At 42.4% G+C, this 24866-nt stretch overlaps 1 protein-coding gene and 1 non-coding gene across 2 annotated transcripts in view; both read right to left on the bottom strand.

Moving 5' to 3' along the window:
* P4HA3 (prolyl 4-hydroxylase subunit alpha 3) overlaps positions 1–24629 on the bottom strand; it is a 41207-nt gene extending 16578 nt beyond the window's left edge. Inside the window, exons 1-7 of the mRNA XM_042905690.1 lie at positions 24419–24629; positions 15283–15425; positions 13641–13864; positions 7655–7804; positions 3113–3164; positions 629–792; positions 211–387 (exon numbers count right to left, since the gene is read on the bottom strand). Of these exons, the coding sequence (XP_042761624.1) occupies positions 211–387; positions 629–792; positions 3113–3164; positions 7655–7804; positions 13641–13864; positions 15283–15425; positions 24419–24618 (1110 nt within the window). The 5' untranslated portion in view covers positions 24619–24629. The remainder of the gene's footprint in view (positions 1–210; positions 388–628; positions 793–3112; positions 3165–7654; positions 7805–13640; positions 13865–15282; positions 15426–24418) is intronic.
* Positions 16511–16614, bottom strand: LOC122201500. The gene has a single exon (XR_006194206.1). It is a non-coding gene; the product is annotated as a U6 spliceosomal RNA (small nuclear RNA).
* Positions 24630–24866: the final 237 nt, after the last annotated feature.

The following is a 24866-nucleotide window of genomic DNA, read 5'->3' as shown; positions in this document are numbered from 1 at the left end:
TGTCCCCTTTCCCAGCCAATCCCCTCCCTCCAGAAGCAACAGCTACTGTGATTTTTTTTCACCATTGATTCGTTTTATGGAATAGTTGGCATTTTGAATTCCTGGCCTGATAAAGTGTGCAGTTGTTCAGGCTGCCTGTTCTCACATTCCTGAACTCCAGGCATGTGATGACACAAAGAGAAGTCCTTGGCAGGCTTTGGGGACACTCACCCACGGTTCTGCAAGTCCTCTAATTTTCTGAGCCTCCAAGTCATTGACAAAGTCATGGTAGAGAACAACATAGGGCTCCAGGTGGATGACTTCCTTCCGGATGGGCTGGAGCAGCAAGTAGGGGCTGGAATTTGTCTCATAGGAGCAGTAGAGGCTAGGGATCTGGTAGTGAGTAGGCTAGAAGGAAAGCCTAGAATCAGCATAAGAGATGAAGGGTCTAGGACCAGAAGCCAATATAGGGGAACTACGGCATAAAAAACCCGGCATGCAGGAGATTCAGAATGTGGTCACTCTGAGGCTGTCCAAATGAGCTTTAATTTTTAATGCATCAGCCTTTTCCCCTCACATCATTCCAATTCTACCTTCTCTCTCTCGAGCTAAGCCTGTTCCCCCTTTTTCTTTCCCTGAGGAATCCCACCTGGGATCCCAGGGTCTGACATAACCCCTCGTAGGTGTCTCTGGTCTGCAGGTGGGGCACATTGGGCCTCTGGATGACAGTCTCAGCTACCACCCGGGTGGGGCTCTCTGCCAAGAGCTTTTCATATTTCAACACGTTCCTGGACATCCTCTTATTATCTGGGCCTGGAAGAAATCAGAGCAGGGAACAATACAGATTACCAAACAGCGGTCTCAGGGAGTGCTTCCAAGGTTTCCTACAGCTTCCCTGTTGCACATGACCAACCACTGGACACCCTGAATAACTCCTGTGTCCAGGCACAGGAGGATGTAAGGCCCTCACCTCCAGAAGAGTACCTGGTATTAAAGACGATTGAGTTAGGCCTGGTAGATCTGCGGGTGCAAAGGACTTCGGGAAGGGAAGTGGTACTTAACACGGTTAGACCAAGGGATCCTAAGGATGGCCACTCTCGGATAGCGTGATGGTAAGTTTTCTGTATAGGGAAGAAGCTTCACTCATTCACTCATTCATTCACCCACTCAAAAAATCTTCAGTGTACTGGATACTGTGCTAGAGGCTAACTTCTCAGAGTTTAGAGCCTAATGGAGAAAAGATATGTTAAATAACTACTTACAACGAAACCCATAAATGCCATGAAAGAGAAGTCCAGAGAGCCAAAGCCTATAGCAGAGAGGCCCAACCTATTCTTCTCTGGAGCAGTGAAAGCCAATTCATTGCCAAATCTACTCGATCCTTCAAAATTCCTAACTGGCCTAGACACAGAACAGTGCAATATAAGACAAAGTGGTTCTAGACTTTGGCTCTAGCCTGGGCTCCTACAGGGGTCTTATGTCTTATTTGTGCCCACCTGTTGGTGCCCACTTTGGCTGTAAGATGCCCCATGGGTTGGCAGCCACCCATGACCTGCTAGCCTCTGTGCATGATTTTCAATGCCTCTCAGAAGGACGTGCTGAATTGTTCTAATGCTCCCAAAGCATCTTTCTCCGAGGAGCTCAATGTGCTTCTAACTATCACCACCACCACTCTGGCAGAGAGGGGACAGAAGTTACCGTCCTTTTTTTTTTTTTTTTTTTAACAAAAAGGGAAATGAAGTTTGGAAGAATGGAAATGATGAGCCCAAAACCCCAGTGAAAATACTACAAAGCCAGAAATGGAGCCAGTAATCTCAATTTGTTGTGTCCTGCTTATCCACCTATAACTGCACATGGTTTTGGTTCTCTGGGACAGACAGGGATTCTTTTTTTTTTAATGTTTATTCATTTTTGAGAGAGAGAGAGTGTGTGTGCGTGTGCGCACAAGGTAGGGATAGAGAGAGAAGGAGACAGAATCTGAAGCAGGCTTCAGGCTCCGAGATGTCAGCACAGAGCCCGACACGGGGCTCGAACTCACCAACTGCAAGATCATGACCTGTGCTGAAGTCGGAGGCTCAACCCACCAAGCCACCCAGGTGCCCCCAGACAGGAATTTTAATAGATCAATCACAGGGGGGGGGCCTGGGTGGCTCAGCCGATTAAGCCTCCGACTTCAGCTCAGGTCTGTGAGTTCAAGCCCCGCGTCGGGCTCTGTGCTGACAGCTCGGAGCCTGGAGCCTGCTTCAGATTCTGTGTTTCCCTCTCTCTCTACCCATCCCCTGCTTGCACTCTGTATCTATCTCAAAAAATAAATAAACATTAAAAAAAAATAGATCAAGCACAAAGAAATAAAGAAGAGTTGGGTTATCACTTTGGCTGTTGTAATTACTCACATGTTTCCAGACCATATGGCTACTTCCTTATCCCACTGTTTGCCCAATTATCGGAATGGAATAATGTTACTAAATGGATTCATTAAAAATCGATAAATACATACAATTGCAGAATCCTATGTGAGATAGTTTATAAATATTAAAATATAATAGTGATTATTTAGTTACTTTAGTATCTCAATATCTTATTGGGATAGATACTTCCCCCAACTTCCCTCAAAATTTTAAGCAAAAATATCCAAGTAGAGAGCTAAGCTGTTTAAGTCTGGTGACGTGCTACGTGAGCAGGGTTGAAGCTGAGCCCTGCACTAGCTGGTCAGGATGCTTGATAGCCAAGTGAACTCTGGTTTTAAGGAAAGAACTGATATCGCTGTGGAAACAGCCAAAATGAGTTATCCCACGGGGAGTCACTCACTCTCCTGCACACAGCGCTCTCATTGATTTCATTCGCTCCCAGTCCTGGACTTGTTCCCCACTGAAGGAACACTAAGGTATAGCCGGTGGAGGAAAGGGACAGGGTGATACCTTCTTAGCATTTTCCTACAAACCAAAAAACTTTCCCCTGATGCACTGATCAATAGATAGGCGAGATTCAATCCAAAATCAGAAATGTGGCTTGGATCATAAAATTAGAAAAATAAAAACACACAGCTGTCTTTTCCTTGCAGGGATTAAAGGCCAGAAGCAGAAGGGATTTCCCAGTAAATCAGAGCTGTGGCTTATCTTCTATCATTACGTACTATAGAGAAGAAACTCTCGGGAGAGGCTGAGGGCACACGAAACATTGCCGGCCTATAAAACAAAAAGAAAGAAAAGGAAGAGTTAACTACACTGGGGATATTTCCTTTGACCAAATCATTAAATGGATTTTTAGAAAAAAACTATAAAATACTCTTACCACAAGTAGACAATAAGACTCATTGAAATGAGCAGCAGACTAGAAATGTAGAAGTTCTTGGTCCTAATTCAGGATTTGCAGCCCTAATGCAACTCAGGTCTCCTCAGTTTCCTCATTTACAAATGACTCATTACCACCCTTACCAGGGAAGGTAGAAAAATAAATGAAAATAAACCTTCTTAAAGTGCCCTCAAATCTTAGAGCATGCAAAACCACACAGCTGTGGGCTGTTGTTATTTTGGTATATTTCACTACTAAACTTAATAAGGAACTCTAAAAACCCTCGTAAAAATATAATTTGTTCTCTGGGCTCAGTCCTTCCTAGACTCTACGAAGGTAGTGAGAAGGAGGCAACAGAAGAACTGAACCTGAAACATTCCCACTGAATAGTAATGACCTCTTCTGGCCACCATTGGACCTGGGGCTGCATGTGGTCAGAAGTTCACAAGGGCTTTCCAGACAAACCTGGGGAACAGAACCCAGTGTAGGTGGGCTGTGAAACTTCCCTAGGCCCCAAGGAATGATGATGAACTGAGAGATTTGTATTCCTTCTGATCATTTCAATTTTGCATGTTAAAAAAATTCATGTTTAATGATAAAAGCAATAATAAGCACACTATGAAACATGAGAGATAGGGGAAAACATGCTCTGCTGAAACCCAGGCACGTAGATGACACATAGTGTTTACATAGTTAGTCATATTTGTTACACATTTTCATATCCTGATTGTTTCACTCTACATTGTTATCACGGGTACTATTTATATCATTTCATAGTCTTCAGAGACTGCATATGGTAAAAAACACACAACATAAATTTATCATCTTAACCATTTCTAAGTGTACAGTTCAGTAATGTTAAATAAATTCACATTGTTGTGCAACCAATCTCCAAAATTTTTTCATTTTGCAAATCTGAAACTCTGTACCCAACTCTCAATTGCCTCCTTCCTTCAACCCCTGGCAACCACCATTCTACGTTCTGTCTCTATAAATTTGACTATTCTAGATACCACATATAAGAGCAATCATACAGTATTTGTGTTTTTGTGATTGGCTTATTTCTTTTAGCATAATGTCCTCAAGATTCATCTATGTTGTTGCACGTAGCAGAATTTCCTTCCTTTTTAAGGCTGAATAATATTCCATTGTATGGATATACCACATTCTGTTTCTCCATTCATCCCTCAATGGACACTTGCGTTGCTTCCACTTCTTGGCTGCTGTGAATAATACTGCTATGAACGTGGTTGTACAAGAGAAACAGCATTTTTAATAGCTGCATTTTATTCCATCTAGAAGCTATATCACAGAGGACTCAGACGTATAGATTGTTTGTACTTATTTAATACCGTTAGTTATTCTGTTCCATACTTAACGCAGGGATAGTTAAGTAATCGACTGAGACCTTATAATGTCAGATTATTAACTCAGGATTATAGCTTTTCAAACTCTTTTGAGATGAAGAGAACTAAAACACAATTTTACATATTTTTAAAACTCAAAGGCTCTTTCATGAGAAAATTATATTTTATCAAGAACAAAGTTACTTTTGGTGTCCCAGTTAAATTTCTTTGGAAACGTGTTCACCAAGTAATGTTAAATGAAAGAGGAAAACATATACTTGTAGTGTGTAATATAAGAATAGTTTACCCTTGTTGAGTGATGTGTATCATGAACTGTGTTAAGGGATATACAAGTGTTAGCTCATTTAATCCTCATGGCAACTCTTTGAGGTGAGCATTGAAGGGGAGCAGAATAGGCCACCCCAGAATATGCCTCTTTGGCATAAGGATTATTTTGAGCTAAGTATTTTGAGAAATGGCAGACACAGGAGAAGTTCTGAAGACCAGATAAATTACCCGTTTTGTAAGAGAAATTTACATTTATAAAGGAAACCTCCGTTTGTAAGAGTGCCTCCCTCTGTGTACCTGGAAAAGAAGTTTAACTTATAATCACATGAGAATCTTATCAAGGAGAAGAGTCACTTAAATCTGCATAACAACCTTAGCCTTGTTTGCTTTTCCTGGTAACCTCCCAAAATTGGTCTCCTCCTACACCTTTCTTCCTATTGTCTTTAGCTGGAGATGGTATTTAAGGTGCCAGCTTCAAACACCTCAAAGAGTTCCTCATTCCCCAACCCCATCTCCCATGTATATGGAAGGTATACGTGAAATAAACTGCTGTTATTTTCCCTCTGATTAATCTGTCTTTTATGACAGGGAGGTCCCAGCCATGAACTCAGAAGATTAGAGAAGAATTATCCCATCCCCCACAGCCCACTTCCTAACAGCATCATTTATTATTCCCCTCTTAAAGAAAATAAAATTTAGGTCCGGGGAGTTAAGTAAGTTGCCCAAATTTTCACAGAATTTGAACCCAGGTCAGTATGACTTCAGAACCTGTGGTTTAATCATTATTGACAATTACTGAAATAATTTTTTACTAAACTATACCATGAACAACTATTATATAATATATAGTATTATATAGTGCCCCATGGAGGGGCATCTATCCCAGATTTACAAGGGTTAATGAGGCAACCATAAATTGTCTATGAAACAATGCCCTATGTGTTCTACTATTGAGGTGTGAGAGAATATGCTGTAAGAACACAAAGAAGGAAAGTCTGAGGAGTCTGAGGAGAATTAAGAAAGACTTCACAAAACAGGTGACATCTGAGCTATGCCTTGTGAGATGAATAAAATTTACCAGACAAAGCGTGATTGTGGAAACGGAGAGTCTACCAGTGAGCAGAGGACAAATCCAAGTCAGCACAGGGGAAAAAAGCCAAAACTAATACTCAGGCGCTACATTTAAAGCTCTGTCTCTCAGGGTAAGCTGCTGTAGTTTGTCTTCTCCTAGTCTCTATGTCAATCCTCCATTTTCTTCCTCTATTAAAATTCAATCTTTTCTTGCCCTTTGTTGCACCATAGTGATTCTATTTCAGCTTTAATATGTAGCAAATTGAGTAGGAGAGTTAGGAAGAGCATCCTGGAAAGTTTTACAACAAGGATCCACTTACCAGGAACTTCCATGAGAGGAACAGGCCCATTTGCTACACGGAGAATAAATCCGTGTTTTGGCAGCAACATGTGGGTTTGTTTGGACCACCCACGTCCTCCTCCTTTTTCTTAGGAAAAGGGGGAAAAAGAAAGGAATGTAGGGAGCTGAAATGGTTTATTAGCTTTGGAAATTCTCAGGAATTGGCTCTGTAAATGATATTTCCAGTCTATTCTTGAAGACTATACAATTCTGATGGGAAATGGGATTAACTATATAAAAGGATGGCAGATGCCATATTTAGGGAAATAAGCTTCCGCGGGAGGATCTACAACAGCTCACAGATCAAGTGCCAAGGAAAAGCAACCCCTGGAGGAGGCACTGAGCTGGCACTGCGGACCAAAGACCCCAGCTCTGTAGCCAGCCACTAGTCATAGTTACAGCGGGACTCCACTGCAGATGGCAGAGGATAATCTTGGGGAGGAAGATGTTCCTCTGCCCTATGGTGCTTCTAGCTGGACATGGAATCAAATCGACATGAGACTGGTTAACAGGAGAAAATCAAATTTAATAGGCATACATATGGAGAATCCACATAGACACAGAATTCCAAAGACACTGAGGCAACAGGAAGCTTACATGAGATAAGGAGAGGGGTAGGGTCAGAGGACACAAAGGGGAGAAAGACCATTAGCAAGAAGGTGAAAGGAGCTGTTTGGAAAAACAAGGTAAAAGGGAGTCCCTGTTTATAGCTCTCTTCCTGTTACAGGCTCTCCTTTCCAATGTAAATTTAGGCATTTGCAGGGAGGCAAAGAGAGCTTTTCCTTCATCTGCTTGGTTTTGATTACTTTTAACTCAAAATAATCGTTATGCCAAAGTGGCCCATCTTGGGACAGCCTGCCCTGGGCCCCTACAGTAATAATCAAACTTCTTCCTTGGGTACTGGCAATATCACGGCAGAACATCTGTGAAGAGGTATGAGTTGCTGACAGTGCAAAAGAGTGATCTACATTGACTATGAACCCGTTAGACATTTGTCAATGCAGCTGCTGTGCTACAGATGGGAGCCTGCCTCCTACATGGAAGAGGATTTTAAAGCGGTCAATGCACTGGAAAGAGCACCAGACAATGAGTCAGACAGACTTGGGCGCTAATCCCAGCTCTATGAACTTTGTGACAAGTTAGGAATTTTTTGGAGATTTAGTTTACTCACATGTGAAATATGGAAATAATAAAACAACTGCCCTGCTTGACTCACATTTGGTCCTGTTGGGAAGATGAAATAAATTGAGAGACATGAAAATGCAGAGAAAATTGTAAAGCAGATACAAAGCACTATATTTATTGTGATAAAAGTAGTGAGCCTCACTTACTCCCCTACCTGAAAATAGGCAAAGGCCAAGTGATCCAAGGCATCCTCTAAACTTGCCTCATCCTCTGTCTTCCATTCTCCATAAGATCCTCGGAAGAGACTGACAGCCTCCTCCAGCCATGGAATGGCATGGTAGTAATCCCCCATGTCATAGGCCACCTGTAGGTAACATAAGTACCATCATTAAACCTTAATCCATGGGTAGAGGAGAGGAAATGACAAAGAGTGAGAGAGAGCCTATGGAACACCAGGAGGCAAGTTTTCATCTCAAATTCATTTAAATTCTATTTATTTAGCATCCATTATATCCAATGCATTGTTCTAGATGTAGAGAAGACACATTGAAGGAGTGCATTTAAGAATTCATAATCTGGGGAGAAGGGAGATACAGATATTCAATTAATTGTAATACTGGGCAGAATGACATGAATACTCAAAGGAAATATGCATAATATGTCACAGAGGCAGAGAAGGAAGAGACTTGGGAATCTCAGAAAGCTTCACAGAACTGGCATCTGGAAGACCTTCCCCAAAGAAAGAAAAGGATTTCAAGGAGCAGAAATTGAGAAGAAGAACATTTTAAGATGAGGGAATGGCAGAAACAGACACTCAAAGCAAGCTTGTGTTCAGGTAGGACACTGTGGTTATAGCCTGAGGTGAAGAGAAGCAAGAAATGAACTTCAAAAGGCAGCATGGGCTAAGCTAGTAAGAGTTGTGAGTGTCATGTTTTTAAGAAGACACAACCAGTAACAATGTGAGAAATGGGTTGAATTCCTTCATTTATTTATTTATTTATTCATTCATTCAATATTTACCCAGTATTTACAATGTATCTGGTGATCCCTGGCCTTAGAGCTTACAGTCAAATGAGGGGCACGAGAGTGAACAGTAATTGCAACACAATGTATTAGACCCACATGGGAATGCTCTAAGAGCTCAATGCATTTTTTTTCTATGTTAAATGTTGGAAGGTGGGAATGTAGCAATACGTACTAAACCTAGTTTCTGTATCCTAATAGCTTACAGTTAACTATAATACCAGCAGGTGGAATTTCCTGGAAGCTGATGTTGGAGACAGCATGGAATTATAAAGTAACAGAGTTGGAAGCACTTTTACAAAATAATCTAATTCTGGTATAACTTCCAGACTGGCAGAAAGACAGGGCAGAGCCTAGAGGTACTAAAACTGTGCAGTCTAAACAATAAATCAGTGGCTGTTCTAGGTCTGCCATTAATCTGTTGTGTTATTTCTCTGATCCTCAGGTTTCCTGTTTGTAAAAAGTTGAGTTGAAGAATAACAATCAGGGCCCCCTGGGTGGCTCAGTCGGTTGAGCATCTGACTTTGGCTCAGGTCATGACCTCACGGTTTGTGAGTTCGAGCCCCTGCGTCAGGCTCTGTGCTGACAGCCTGGAGCCTGCTTTGGATTCTGTGTCCCCCTCTCTCTCCACCCCACCCCTGCTTGTGCTCTGTCTTTCTCTGTCTTTCAAAAATGAATAAACATAAAATCTTAAAAAAAAAAAAAAAAGAATAACAATCAAAATGACTCAACTTTTTCTGCTAAATTAACAGTTTATTTAATTAAGGTTTCCCTCGTCCCTAAAATACGGTAGATTGAGCTAACTAGAATCCCTCTAACCAAAACTACTTGAAACTTTCGGATAAAATGTAACAAATATTTTACATTTTCAAGAAAGAATGGAAAATGTCCAGGTACAGGAAACAAAAAAGGAGCTAAGAACCCAAGCAACAAGCTTAAGAGCAGATGCTACAGCTGTTTAGAATGGGGGTGTTTGGTAGTCCTCGTTCTCAGCAACCTTTAATTAAAACACCCACATGAGGACAGAATATGAGCCCTCCAGACACGTCCTCAAACCTAGGAGTTGGAATGAAGACACACTCATAAAAGTGACATCCATGAAGAACCATACCTTAAAGGAAAGGGTAGACCTGAAAAAATCTGCCCACTGTCACAAAGAGTCAAGAAAGTTGGTTTATGGGGCACCTCGGTGGCTCAGTGGGTTGAGTGACTGACTTCAGCTCAGGTCGTGATCTCACGGTTTCTGGGTTTCAGCCCAGAGTCAGGCTTTGTGCTGACAGCACGAAGTCTGCTTTGGATTCTCTGTCTCCCTCTCTCTCTCTGCTCCTCTCCCACTCACGCTCTCTCTTTCTCAAAAATAAATAAACAGTAAAAAAAAAAAAGTTGGTTTGTTTCTGTCTGGGTATTGTTTAGGGGAAACAAAGTGTGTCTTTAGGATATTCACAATCTTGAGCCTATGCTCATGTGAATAAATCAATACAATAATGGATCTAAGGTGAGTGCAAATCGAAACCACAATGAGATATCACTTCTTGCCTGTTAGAATGGCTATTATCAAAAGGACAAGAAATAGTGCTGGCGAGGATGTGGAGAAAAAGAACCTTGTGCACTGCTGGTGGGAATGCGAACTGGTACAGCCAGTGTGGAAAACAATATGGAGGCTCCTCAAAAAATTAAAAATAGAACTACCCTATGACCTATCAATTCCACTTCTGGTATTTATCTGAATAAAATGAAAACACTAACTTGAATAGGTATATGCACCCCATATGTTCATTGCCAGCATTATTTATAATAGCCAAGATAGGGAAACAACCTATGTGTCCATTAACGGACAAATAAAGAAAATGTGGGGTGTGTGTGTGTGTGTGTGTGTGTGTGTGTGCAATGGAATATTATTCAGCCATAAAAAAGGAGACTTCACCATTTGCAACAACATGGATGAACCTTGAATGCATTATGCTACATGAAATAAATCAGACAAAGGGGTGCCTGGGTAGTTCAGTTGGTTAAGTCAGTTAAGCGACTTAGTTTCAGCTCAGGTCATGATCTCACAGTACATGAGTTCAAGCCCCACTTTGGACTCCAAGCTGAGCGCATGGAGCCTGCTTGGAATTCTTTCTCTTCTCTTCTCTTCTCTTCTCTTCTCTTCTCTTCTCTTCTCTTCTCTTCTCTCTCTCTCTCTCTCTCTCTCTCTCTCTCTCGGAATTCTCTCTCTCTGCCCCTCCCCTGCTTACACATGCTCTCTCTCAAAATAAATAAACAAACTTTTAGAAACTCAGACAAAGAAAGACTAGTACCATATGATCTCACATATATGTGGAATCTAAGACAAAAAACAAACAACAAAAACCTGAATCTATAGATACAGAGAACAGATTGGTTGCCCCAGGCAGGAAGTAGGGAGTAACTGAAATGGGTGAAGGGAGTCAAAAGGCACAAACTTCCAGTTTTAAAATAAATAAGTCATGCAGATATAATGTACTCCAAAAACAAAAACAAAAAACCAAAAATAGTACCTAAGGCCAGTGATACCATTAGAGTACCTGGAAGAAGAAAACCAGAACATTCTGGAGTGATATTCCTACAACTACAAACACAGAGATTCTTTTAGGAGAAAAAAAGTCCTGCTAAAAGTAAGCTCACAATTAAACATACTAAACCATATCAGGAAATAATCATTAGCAAGAGTCAACAGGCAAAATAGTAGGGTATTACAATTAGACAACTAAGGATTTCAGAAAATGGAAAGGCCAATCTGCTTTAAAATAATCCATGGAGGAGGAAATTGGAGATGTGTAGATGAAACAAATTTGGCCACATGTTAATAATTGCTGAAGCTTATTCCTTGACCCACCAATACTACTCCCAGGTGTTTATTCAAGAGAAATAAAAACAGAAAGACTTACATAAGAATGTTAATAGTAGCTTTATTCACAGTAACCCAGGCTGGAAACAATCCAAGTATTTATCACTAGGAGACTGGATAATAAACAGTCTCCTAGTGATAATATATTCATACACTGGAATACTACTCAAAAATAAAAAAGGAATTACCTACTAATAAATACAACAAGGTGGATAAATTTCACAGATACAGGGTGCTGAGTGAAAGAAGCTGGACTCAGGATAGTACATATTGCACGCCTCAGGACAATGGTTACCGGGCACCTGGGCAAGGGTAGGTAGAGCAGAAGGGAGGGGCTGGGAATGGTGAGAAGAAACAGGAGGGGAACTTTATGGAGCTATATTTAAATTCATTAAAAAGCTTTTTTTTTTTAATTTTTCATTTGAGAGAGAGAGAGAGAGCATGAGTGGGAGAGGGGCAGAGGGAGAGAGAGAATCCTAAGCAGGCTACATGCTCAGCACGGATCCAGACGTGGGGCTCAATCCCACAACCTCGGGATCATGAGCTGAGCCGAAATCAAGAGTCAGATGCCCAACCAGCTGAGCCACCCAGATCCCCTTAAATTCTTTTCTTTTTTAAATGTATTTATTTATTTTGAGAGAGACAGAGACAGTGCAAGTGGGGGAGGGGTAGAGAGAGAGGGAGAGAGAGAGAGAATCCCAAGCAGGCTCTGCACTGCCAGCGTAGAGCCTGATATGGAACTTGAACCCAAAAAGCCATGAGATCATGGCCGAAACCAAGAGTCGGACAGATGCTTTTTTTAAAAAAATTTTTATGTTTATTTATTCATTGCGGGGGGGGGGGGGGGAGAAGAGAAAGAGAGAGAGAGAGAGAGAGAGAGAGAGAGAGAGAGACCACAAGTGGGGGAGGGGCACAGAGAAGGAGAGGCAGAATCCCAAGCAGGCTCTATGCCATCGGTGCAGAGCCCAATGCAGGGCTTAAATCCACGAGCTCTGAGGTCATGACCTGAGCTGAGATAAAGAGTCAGACACTTAACTGACTGCGTCACCCAGGTGCCCCTAAATTCATTTTTTAATATTAACTTAAATGCCTTAAGTTTTATGTAAATTCCTTTTTAAAAATCTGAAACAAATATTGCAAAATTTAAACATATTTCATCTCCGGTTATAGATATAATTGCTTGTTATTTTATATACCTTTCTTATATTAGAAACGTTTTATCTTTTAAAATAAGTGAATAAATACAGAAATTAAGACTGCCAATAAAGCTTTCAGGAAGTGACTTATTGAATTTTCAACATATGGTTTTCGTCTCATAAAGGCTTCACAAATGAAGCATACATTGGTTCCATACACAGAACTATTTTAACTGGCTTAAATTTAAATTAGCCATGAACCTGATGGTCGAGCTCTGATTCCATCACAATATTAGAAAAGGAAAAATGGTATATAGAGAGGCTTAGGCAACACACCCTACATTAATTTGGAAGACTGATCCACAAAACTTGAAATCAGGGCACCTGAGGCCCACTCTCATGTCTGCCGGGGAAATTCACTTTCCTGCAATACACGTCTCCAAAATTAAAAAGGATTTACTCCATTACTTATTAAGGCAAAGGCTAACAAAGAGTATATTGTAAAGTGACCTCAAGTGTACTTATAAGTTATGATCAAAGATCGGCTAAATATCTCATATGGAAGGTTCCTGAAGTTTATTTCCTCAAGGAATGTTAAAATAAATGCCCTCCGCTTTTTGACACTACTTGAATTTAGTACTTCTAAATGCTTAGGAAATGTTGCAAGGGATTCCAGAAAGTCTCAGGAGCCTGGTTTCCATGATCTTACCTTCACATCTCCACCTCTTATCCCTTTCCCCACCCTTGGACCCTGCTTCTCCTCTCCACCCAGCTGTTCATCTGCTGGCAGGGTGCTACTGTTGGGATGACCACAAGACCATTTCTCCCAGCTCAGTCCCAGTTTGTCTGTCATCCTGGCATAACTAATAACACCCCCTTCACTCTCAAAAGTGGCCGGCATATGTGATCACCTTAGCTATCATGGAAAGGACACGTGATTTGGAGTTAAAAGACCTGGGTTCAAAATTTATTTCTGCTACTTAAAATTGCGTAACCTTGGGCAAATTATTTCCCTGTCTGATCCTCGGCTTCTTCACCTGAAAGTGGGGAATAATACCAAGTTTCCAAGTTTGCTGGAAGGACTGAAAGTATGTAAAAGCAATCAGGATATAGTTATTTCATCCTTGAGAAATTAGAGCTGAACAATTCGCTCTCTCTCTGAATATTGTTACCTTGCCAACTTGGAAGCAGTCATCTGCTGTCAGGGAGAAGAGCCGTCTGGGACTGTACAGGTCAGTGACGGCGGAGCCAGTGACTCTCTGAAAGACACCCTGGGCAAGGCCCTTCACGTTGAGCATGTACACATCCTGTAGCCGCATCAGGGCCCTCGCTGCTCCCTCAAGGTCCTCAAAGGCTGGCAGGTCCTGCTCCACCTTCTCATAACCATCTTTCAGAGCTGTAAGGGCAGTAAAAACATCAATCCACCCCACCCTTCAAAAAACAGGTGGTGAGCATTTGATACATGCAAGGCATAATCACCTAGTCAAATATTTCATGAGCAAAGATAATGTTGTATGTGTTTATATTTTTATTTTTTAAATTTATTTTCAAAGTTTTTTTATTTTTGAGAGAGAGACAGAGAGTGAGCAGAGGAGGGTCAGAGAGAGAGGGAGACACAGAATCCAAAGCAAGCTCCAGGCTCTTGAGCCGTCAGCACAGAGCCTGATATGGGGCTTGAATCCACGAACACGAGATCATGTCCTGAACTGGTCGGATGCTTAACCGACTGAGCCACCCAGGTGCCTCTGTTTTATGTGTTTTTATTCCCCGTGGCAAGCACAACTCCTGGCACAGAGCAGATGCTTAATACAATCTTCTGAATGAGGAAAAAAAGCTTTCTAGTAAAAACTGAAGCACGTGTTGTTCCATCCTATCTGTCTCCAGGAATCTTGTCCTTTGCGGGGACAACTCTTCTTCCTCTTAACTTCCCCAAAGTCAAAAAATTTCTTCAAGTCAAAGTAGAATAAATTAGGGGTGCCTGGGTGGCTCAGTCAGTTGAGCATCCAACTCTTGATTTCAGCTCAGGTCATGACCTCACAGTCCATGGGATCAAGCCCCTCGTCGGTCTCTGGCTGACAGAGCAGAACTTGCTTGCGATTCTCTCTTTCCTTCTCTCTTTCTGCCCTTCCGCTGCTCTTTCTCAAAATAAATAAATAAATAAATTTTTAAAAAATTTACATCCAAGTTAACATATAGTGCAATGATGATTTCAGGAGTAGAATCCAGTGGTTCATCCCCTATATGTAACACCCAGTGCTCATCCCAACGAGTGCCCTCCTTAATGCCCCTTGCCCACTTAGCCCGCCTCCCCACCCACAACCCCTTCAGCAACCCTCAGTTTGTTCTCTAGATTTAAGAGTCTCTTATGTTTTGTCCCCTTCCCTGTTTTTATATCATTTCTGCCTCCCTTCCCTTGTGTTCATCTCTTTTGTATCTTAATAAAGAAATATTTTAAAAACAAAAACAAAAGTAGAATAAATGAGGAAACTGACCTTGCTACAGATCACATTATAGTGTCAATTTAATAAAATAGAAATTATCAGACAAATACGTAAACGGAATGATATAACCTGTACTTCTCCATAGGGTTGTAGTGAAGATCAAATGAAATAATGGATATGAAGGTGCTTTCTAATGTACATTCATATAAACATATTAACAAGGGGACCTAGTCCTTGGTAATCGTTAGAGCTGAGAAGATCGAGTAATACCTACCCACTTCATTACCCTTCATCACATTCCACCAGAATCTCTCTCCTTTCCAGAGTCAGGAGATAGAATCTTCTCTTACCCTCCAGCCCTCCTCCTCATTACCTCGGATGTTCTCACTGGCCTCCAGACTATGTACCACATTCCTCCAGTCAGACTGTAGGCGTTTGATGAGAGTAAATGCAAGCAGAGGGTTAGACACAGGAGTTGCTGAATCCTCATGCAAAGAAAGCACCTTGTCATAGAATCTGGAAGAGAGGAATAGAATGATCTCACTTACTGAGATAGCCACTGCCCCTAGTAAAGGCTAGCATGGTGTATGTACATTTAGAGTCGTTAAAAATGAAACATGACGCCCTCGAGACTCATGTAATAGTCTAACCAATAAGCACAAAGAATATGAAAACTACCAACACAACAAAAGAAGATCCATTCATTTGTTCATTCAGTGAGTCAGTCTCTATTGGTCAATTACAGAACATCAGGCACCACACTAGATGCTAAAGATACAAAGGCAAGACAGGGTAGATGTTCCAAGGAATTCACAAACCAGAAAATCTTTTTTTTTTTTCCTCATCACTCTATATTCAATACTTAGAATCTGGTAGAAGCTCAAAAATGTTGTTCCATTAGTTGCAATAACTGTGATACCTGCTATGAGACATAAGCTTGCAATGCTATGTAATGTTACAGCAATTTGTAGGCAGGGCCCCTAACCCAGGTGGGAGTTAGAAGGTGTAAGGGAAGACTTCCCAGAGGAAATGGCACTTGATCTGAGTCCTAAAGGATGAAACATTTGATAGCTACTGCTTACTGAGCTTTACTTCTATTAGGCATCCTGCTAAGTGCTCTAAATATATTGTCTCATTTAACCCCCCAAACGACCCTTAGAGTAGTTTTTATCATGCCCATTTTACAGGGAGAGAAAACTGAAACAAGGCCACACTTTTTGTGAGTGACAAAGCCAGATTTGACTCTGAAGTTTATTCTCAGCTGATTTTGCCTTATTGTTTCCATGGAACTAGAACAAATAAAGGAAGAATTTATTTATTTATTTATTTGTTTATTTAGAATGTTTATTTATTTTTGAGAGAGACAGAATGCGAGCAGCATAGAGGCAGAGAATGAGAGACAGACAGAATCCGAAACAGCCTCCAGGCTCTAAGCTGTCAGCACAGAACCCTACGCGGGGCTTGAACTCACAAACCACGAGTTCATGACCTGAGCTGAAGTTGGATGCTTAACTGACTGAGCCACTCAGACACCCTAGTTCTTTTTTTTTAACTTGACACACAGTGTTACGTTAGTTTCAAGTGCACAACAAAGTGATTCAAAAAATATGGAACACTTCATGAATTCATATGGCATCCTTGTGCAGAAACCATGCTCAACTTCTCTGTATTGTAAGCAGAATATTTTTTGAGTCAACAGGGACCAACATGTACCAGAGCACAGAGGCTTGATATATTTATTCATTCAATACGTCAGTCTACAATGGTTGCTTGCCAGATGTCAGACTCCATGCTAGATGCTGGGGATGCAAAGTCAAGAACAGGGTCCAATGCTCGAGAATTTCATGAACAAGAAGATAGCTGTTTTTCTCATCACTCTATACCTAAATTCAATAAATAGTTCTATGAAAGAATGACTAATATATACTCTTCTAGGATCTAGGAACAGAATTTTGAATAAGACAATAACCTCAGTCTCAAGGACTCACAGACTAGTAGATAAGACACAAATAATTATATTACAGATGAACACCAGATTTAAGAACAAGGCTTAGGGGGCCGTAAGGAGAGGGGGGAATTAATTTGGCCAGAGCAAGTCAGGGATAGTTTTACAGAGGACATAATAAACTAAAACTTGCAAATAGTGAGGAAGGGAGGAGAGGCAGGCAGAGACAGCTCAACCTGTGTGAAGGGACAGAGAGAACAGGTAGGGGAATATAAGCTGTTCAGCACTGCTGGAGGATAGGGTAGATTAGCCTGGAAAAGTGAGGAGCACCCCACAAGCCACCAAAAAGTTTTAAGTGAGAGTCGGACACACTGACATATTTATATATATAAATTCATGAGAGGGTGAGAAAGAGGGTTCAGAAATGGGAATGACCAGAGGCAGATAGACCAGTTAGGAGGTCAATTCAAAACTGTAAGCAAGAGTAAGGAGAGTCTGAACCATAATAATGACAGTGGGGGCTGCGAATGGGATAGATTCAATGAAGCTATTTAGGGAGCAGGCCACATAGAAACTGGTGATGGTTGTAATGGGGGATGTATACGTGGGGTCATAGAGCATGCTTCCAGCCTCTCTGGCTTGCCGACATGTGTAGAAAAGGGCCAGAAATGGTGGGACCAGAAGTGATCATCTTTCTAGTTAATTTCTCTCTTCAGATGTCCTACAAAGTATTCACACAAGCAAAAGATGCTGTTTCCTGGGGCGCCTGGGTGGCTCAGTCAGTTAAACACCAGACTTCGGCTCAGGTCATGATCTCAAGGTTTGTGGGTTCGAGCTCCTTGTCGGGCTCTGTGCTTACAGCTCAGAACCTGGAGCCTGCTTCAGTTACTGTGTCTCCCTCGCTATCTGCCCCTCCCCCGTAGCGCTCTTTCTCTCTCAAAAATAAATAAACAGTAAAAAAAAAAAGTTGTTTCCTTTCCTGGCATATTAAGGTTATTCCATTTATAACACACTATTGGAATTAACATTATTAAATTATCAGTTATAATAAGGCAGTCCTGAGAGTTCCAGCTGTAAACCTCTAAAATTTTTTTCTTATTTTGGGGCGCCTGGGTGGCTTAGTTGGTTAAACGTCTGACTTTGGCTCAGGTCATGATCTCACAGCACATGAGTTCAAGCCCTACAATGGGCTCTGTGCTGACAGCTCAGAGCCTGGAGTCTGCTTCAGATTCTGTGTCTCCCACTCTCTCTCAAAATTTATAAACATTTTAAAAAAATTTTTTTAACTTTTTCTTGTCTTAAAATTATTAATTTCAAGAACAATATAATAACAACAATGGACGTAAAAGAAAAAAGTGTGTGCAAAATGAAAAGGATATGTATTTATAGGAATGTGCTCAAGAGTGTGTGACTCCTTTGGCCAGAGTGGAAGACTTCAGTGAGCAGAAAGGGATGAAAGTAAAGAATAGAGGAGTGGCAGGGTGGAGGGATTCACTCCCCTGAAGCTGAGTCGGCCCTAAGGATTTCTCAAGGGTGGAGCCCGCCACTGGGAATGGAACCTGAAACAGAAGATGATTTACCTCCAGGTGCTTCAAGGGAGCCAAGAGTTCAAGCACAAACTAAGAACAAGAATCTCATTTCCAGGGAGGAAATGAGAGCTCTGTCAAGTCCGAGGATGTCTCTGATCCCGAGACAGTGCACTTTGACAGTGGCTACTCTATGGTTTTAAAAACTAAACCGGCCTCCAGGGTGTGGGATTTTTTTTTTTTTTTTACTGCCCATTATTTCCTGCTTCAGCTCCATATGGAACTACTTAGTGGAAGATATTCCACTGCTAGACGAAAACACTTAAAGCAAGCAGAGACTTGGGCCTGAGTCCAGCCTGAAGAGTAAGTGTCCAAGGACAACTGAGGCTGAGGGGGCAGTAATTTCATAGACAGTTGGATTGGAAGGAGACCTGAGAGGTATCCTGACACAGCCCCCAACTATCTGTCAGTTTCCTCCTCTATAAAATGATAGAACTGGGGGCGCCTGGGTGGCTCAGTCGGTTAAGCATCTGACTTCGGCTCAGGTCATGATCTGTCAGTTTATGGGTTCGAGTTCCGTGTGGGGCTCTGTGCTGACAGCTCAGAGTCTAAAGCCTGCTTCAGATTCAGTGTCTCCCTCGCTTTCGGCCCCTCCCCCGCTCGTGCTCTGTCTCTCTCTCTCTCTCTCTCTCCCATAAATAAACATTTAAAAAAATTAAAATGACAGAACTGGTCTAGTCTAGAAGATCTCTATGGATTCTTTCGGCACGACCATTCTATTCTCTCTTTCCATCATCTTTTCCATAACTGAATAGATTCTTCACTTAGTGCTTGAGGACTAACGTTTAACAGGCATCAGAGGAAAGAAGGAAGGCAGTGAGGTGAAAATTTCCCCCAAGTCCTCCAGCACATCAAAAGCACTAGCTCCTTGTTCTCTTCACACCCCACTTTGTATTACGGTGTCAGTTTATTTAAGGCAGGGGTTTGATCTCTACTGCACCACATGATTCAATTCAGTGTTTAGATACGTCATTTTTCTGTCACACAAAGAAAAAAAAACCTATCAACAGATATCTGAGACTGGCTTGGAATCTAAACGTTGGCCTTATTCCCAGCCTTTGAGCAAATAGCTGGTTTTCAGAGACCGAGTTACTGGATGCTGAATTCAAACCTCAAGGTTTCCTAAATGGCTTTTTGCTTTAACAAATGTTGCTGAGAGTGGAAAATCAGATCCTTTGCTTCAAGAATGTGCACATAAAATTCGCAATCCAATACCGCATTAAACATAGCCTGGGTAGGTTATCCAACCGCAATACATGAGCTTTTTTAATTCAATATGTTTCTCCTTGGGAATTCAGAAATGGCTTTGTCTCAGTTCTTCTGAGACATCCTGAATGTTTAATTCCTAACAGAAAAATTATTGCTGCTGATTTTACTCTTTCAATCTTGGTAGTTTTTTAAAAACTACAACAACTGTTATCTATATATATAAAACTAGTATTTACACTATACCGGTATATAATTATATATACTATAACTGGTAAAATTTTTTCTTCATTAACTTGGGGTAAGACGTAGTTTCAACATCGAAAAATATTTTATTGCTAAATTCAGAAATTTAAAGAAGAATATCAACTGAGTCCCTTAGAAATAACATCTCAAGTTACATTAGGTCACCAGATTGGGAGTATAGGAAAATGAACAAGAATTGCCAAAATTCTTGTTCTCAAAAGCAAACATTTCACTAAATTTTAAAGCACTGACTAAAGAACAGACAGTCTGTAAAATACCACGCTAAACTTTGTGAAATTAAATGCTCATAAGTCATATGAGAAAAGGATCTAGAATTTTTCTGATTCTTTTTTATCTGGGCTCTCACAATCTTAGTTACTGCTTAGAGCCAAAAGCAGAGTCTAGGTTCACCAGGCGGTCTCAAAATAAAAATCATACAGTTGGAGCTAACATTTGTTAAGCATTTATTACATTCCAAGCAAAATGATAAATAACCTTTACGTGGTACTTAATCCTTCCAACAACTCTGTGGGGTAGGTACTATCATTATCATCATTTTACAGAATGTAGGTAAAGGAACTTGCCCAAAGTCAGAGCCAAGGATTCAAACAGAGGTCTGTTAAATTCCTGAATCCAGACTCTTAACCACTATGTGCACCAGTTGCTCATAAAACCTCAGGAGTTATGGGGCTTGGTCTGGGTCCCGGCACATCAGATAAAGCAAGCAGTCAGGACATCATGGCACGATAGAAAGAAACCATCAAAAAAACTAGGTCCTAGTCCTGGATTTGCTACCCTACTATCTGGGATAAGGTACTAAATTTTAGTCTTATCATATTTACATGATTCTTTTTTATTATCTGGGCTCATTTGTTTAAGAGAGTAGTACAAACCTATTTCAAAACACTGTGTGTAAGAATCAAATGAGATTAGTATTCTCTGACAAAGCTGTAACAACGACAATAGTGATAATACAGTAAAGGAGACCAGCATCAGAGCCCTGCCCCCCATCCCCTCTGCCAGTCACTTTGATCAGCACTGCAAACTCTCAGTTCTGAACCTGTTCCCTGAGAGGCCCAGCATCAGGATTCTAACCTCCCCATCTCTATCTGAGCCATCGAAATAAAGAGAAGGAGCACGTAGGTAGCAGGGAGCATGTTGGGATCTCAAATTAAAGAGAAGAGTCTTTTATTTCCACCAACAAACCGAGACTCCAATGCATGTGGACTGAGAACAAAATTAAAACATTTTGCTTTATAGAGTAGACCCAGGGGCACCTGGCTGGTTCAGCTGGTGAAGCATCTGACTCTTGATTTTGCCTCAGGTCCTGATCTCGTGATTTGTGAGTTTGAGCCCCGCATGGGGCTCTGTGCTGACAGTGGGGAGCCTGCTTGGAATTCTCTCTCCCTCTCCCTTTCTCTCTGCACCCCCCACACTCTCTCTGTCTCTCTCAAAACAAATAAATAAACTTAATTGCAACTCTGAAGAGTGACAAGAATTATTGAAAATATCATTTTTTAGACATGAATAGACACTTCTCGAAAGAAGACATCCAGATGGCCAACAGACACATGAAAAAATACTCCACATCACTCATCATCAGGGAAATACAAATCAAAACCACAATGAAATACCACCTCACACCTGTCAGAATGGCTAACATTAACAAGTCAGGCAACAACAGATATTGGTGACGATGCGGATAAGGAGGATCTCTTTTGCACTGCTGGTGGGAATGCAAACTGGTGCAGACACTCTGGAAAACAGTATGGAGGTTCTTCAAAAAATTAAAAATAGAACTACCCTACAACCCAGCAATTGCACTACTAGTCATCTATCTAAGGGGATACAGGTATGCCATTTTGAAGGGGCACATGCACCCCAATGTTTATAGCAGCACTATCAACAACAGCCAAAGTATGGAAAGAGCCCAAATGTCCATCGATGGATGAATGGATAAAGAAGATGTGGTATATATATAAAATGGAGTATTACTCGGCAATCAAAAAGAATGAAATCTTGCCATTTGCAACTACATGGATGGAACTAGACAGAGGGTATTATGCTAAGTGAAATTAGTCAGTCAGAGAAAGACAAATATCATATGACTTCACTCATATGAGGACTTTAAGATACAAAATAGATGAACATAAGGGAAGGGAAGCAAAAAATAATATAATGAACATAAGGGAAGGGAAGCAAAACATACTATAAAAACAGGGAGGGGGACAAAACATAAGAGACTCTTAAATATGGAGAACAAACAGAGGGTTACTGGAGGGGGTGTGGGAGGGGGGATGGGCTAAATGGTAAAGGGGCACTAAGGAATCTACTCCTGAAATCATTGTTGCACTATAGGCTAACTAACTTAGATGTAAATTAAAAAAAGATAAAGTGGTAAAAAAAAGAAAATATCTTTATTGTTAGAATACATACATTTTGTGTGTGTACATGTGTGTGTATTCATACTCTTTCAAACTAATAGTGAATTTAAACATGCATTAACTACTTATATGCAAGCTACATACTTAAAAGCACATACCAACTTACATCATCATTCAGTCACTACTGAGTAACAAACAAGATCTTTCACACACACTTCCATACACAAACTGATTCTCTCCGACCCGGGCTCTCTTATACAGCCATAGCGTCCCCACACACCTTCTTCCCATGTGCCCCAGAATCGGTATTACTATCACATACACTCAACTCAGTTTTATCAGCAGCACATTGTGAGACAGGTCTCTGTTGTCTCGGCTCAGCAGAGAGTCAGATGATGTAGAGCTGTATTAATATATTCAGTTAGCAATGTGGTTACACCACTGCTGTAGACTTCTTAATGTCCCAAGCAGAGAAGGCACAACACCTATTCCAACACATGGTACCATAATACAATCATTCATCTTTCAGAGTTTGACACTGACAGTCAATACATGATTACAGTGCCTGTATTCCAAGTCTATATATAGTATTTTATGTCAGTGTGTAGCACTAGAGTGTGTTGATTTCATAGCAAAACAGTACAGCTGAGCATTTGCTTGTGTGTGCTATACCCATAATCCTCTAGTATCAAGTATGTTTTTCCTCCAGTGTTTCTTTTTTAATTTTTTTCATGTTTATTTTTTGAGAGAGAGAGAGAGAGAGAGAGAGACAGAGTATGAGCGGGGGAGGGGCAGAGAGAGCGGGAGACACAGAATCTGAAGCAGGCTCCAGGTTCTGAGCTGTGAGCACACAGCCCTACGCGGGGCTTGAACTCACAAACCGCAAGATAATGACCTGAGTGGAAATCAAGAGTCAGACACTTAAATGACTGAACCACCCAGGCACTCCTCCCCAGTGTTTTCTTGATGTCAACATACACATATCAAATGTCAGTTACCTTGTATTTAGAATTTAATTTTTTTTTTAATTTTTTTTTTGAGACAGAGAGAGACAGAGCATGAGCAGGGGAGGGGCAGAGAGAGGGGGAGACACAGAATCTGAAACAGGCTCCAGGCTCTGAGCTGTCAGCACAGAGCCTGAGGCGGGGCTCGAACTCATGAATCGCGAGATCATGACCTGAGCCAAAGTCAGACGCCCAACCGACTGAGCCACCCAGTCGCCCCTTGTATTTAGAATTTAGAGAGCTCTTATATATGGGGAGAGAAGGGAGAGTTGAAGCAAAGGAAACAAATGCTATGGACTCCAAGCTCCTTGAGGTCAGGGTTGGGTCTTGTTCACCATTTTATCCCCACTGCCTGGAGCAGTGCCTGGCTCACAACAGGCACTCAAACGTGTGTGTTGAATGAGTTAATGAACATGAAGCATTAGTCATATAGTGAGCTGTACAAGCAGCATTCATTAGAGACACAGAGATATCCATAGTGGCTGCCCACGCAGTCCCAGAGGCATGTAAATCTCATACACGGTCACAGAGAGTCACTTCATACTAAACACTAGTCCTCTGGGTCACATGGCCACCACACACGGCTACAGCCTCACAGTATTTTCTCTCTCTCACTCTTGTAGTCTTGCTGTGTCTCTGTGACACAGAGCCTGGGGCCCCACACAGCTGGACACAGTGCCTTGTGAGGTCCTTCCTCCTCAGCCCGAGTCACCCCACTACACTTTTGCACAGCTATCAACTTGGCTGTGTGAGGATGGCTCTGGGGTGCTAGTGTGTGTGTGTGTGTGTGTGTGTGCGCGCGCAACGGAGTTCGAGACTCCACTCCGTGTGACACGGCGTCCCTGGGGTCCCACTCAATCTGTTTCGCCACGACCTCATGCCTCGGGCCACACCTCGGGGCTATCTCGGGGTCCCGCACACTGGACCTGACCGTCACACTGGGCCACGGTGTCTCAGTCTCACGGTCTAGCGAGGCTCTTACCCAGTCTCAAATCGAGTCTGAGGTCCCACGCAGAGGGACAACGAGACCGAGTCGCCCGCCACCGTAGAGCAGGGTGTCTCGGTCTGGTCCTCTGACTCAGTCTCCCCGACTGCGGCGCCCCTGGGGCTCCCTCCCGCCCCAAACCCGTGCCCTCACCTGGTCAGGTCCCGCAGCCGCGCCTCCTCCCCGCGCAGGTAGCGCCGCAGCAGTCCCAGCAGCCGGCGCTCGGGAGCCAGGGCGCGCGCAACGCTGGTCAGCGCCGAGAACGTGTCCCCCCGCGCCGCGGCTCCCGTCGGGTCCCCTGCCCGGAGCGCCAGGACAGCCAGCAGCGCCGCCAGCCGCGCCGCGGGGCCCATGCCGGCGCTCGCGCGCGTCCCCTCGGACGGTCCCGCCAGGCCCCTGGCGCGCGCCGCTCCCGCCGGGCCCGCCTCTCGGCCCCGCCCGGCCGCTCGCCTGCCCTGCAGCCCCGCCTCGGGCCTCCCCTCCCCTCCTTTGCTCTGACGCCTGCAGTCTCTCTCCATCTCCCACCCGCCTGCCGCCTGGCTCCTCCGCCTGCGTGGGGGCTGCTGCGCCCTCCGTGTCCGCGCGCTAAGACGTGGGCCCG

The sequence above is a fragment of the Panthera leo genome, chromosome D1, assembly GCF_018350215.1.
Source record: "Panthera leo isolate Ple1 chromosome D1, P.leo_Ple1_pat1.1, whole genome shotgun sequence".
NCBI lineage: Eukaryota > Metazoa > Chordata > Mammalia > Carnivora > Felidae > Panthera > Panthera leo.
Note: the sequence above shows the minus strand (reverse complement) of the source record. Positions and strands in the feature narration are given on the sequence as shown.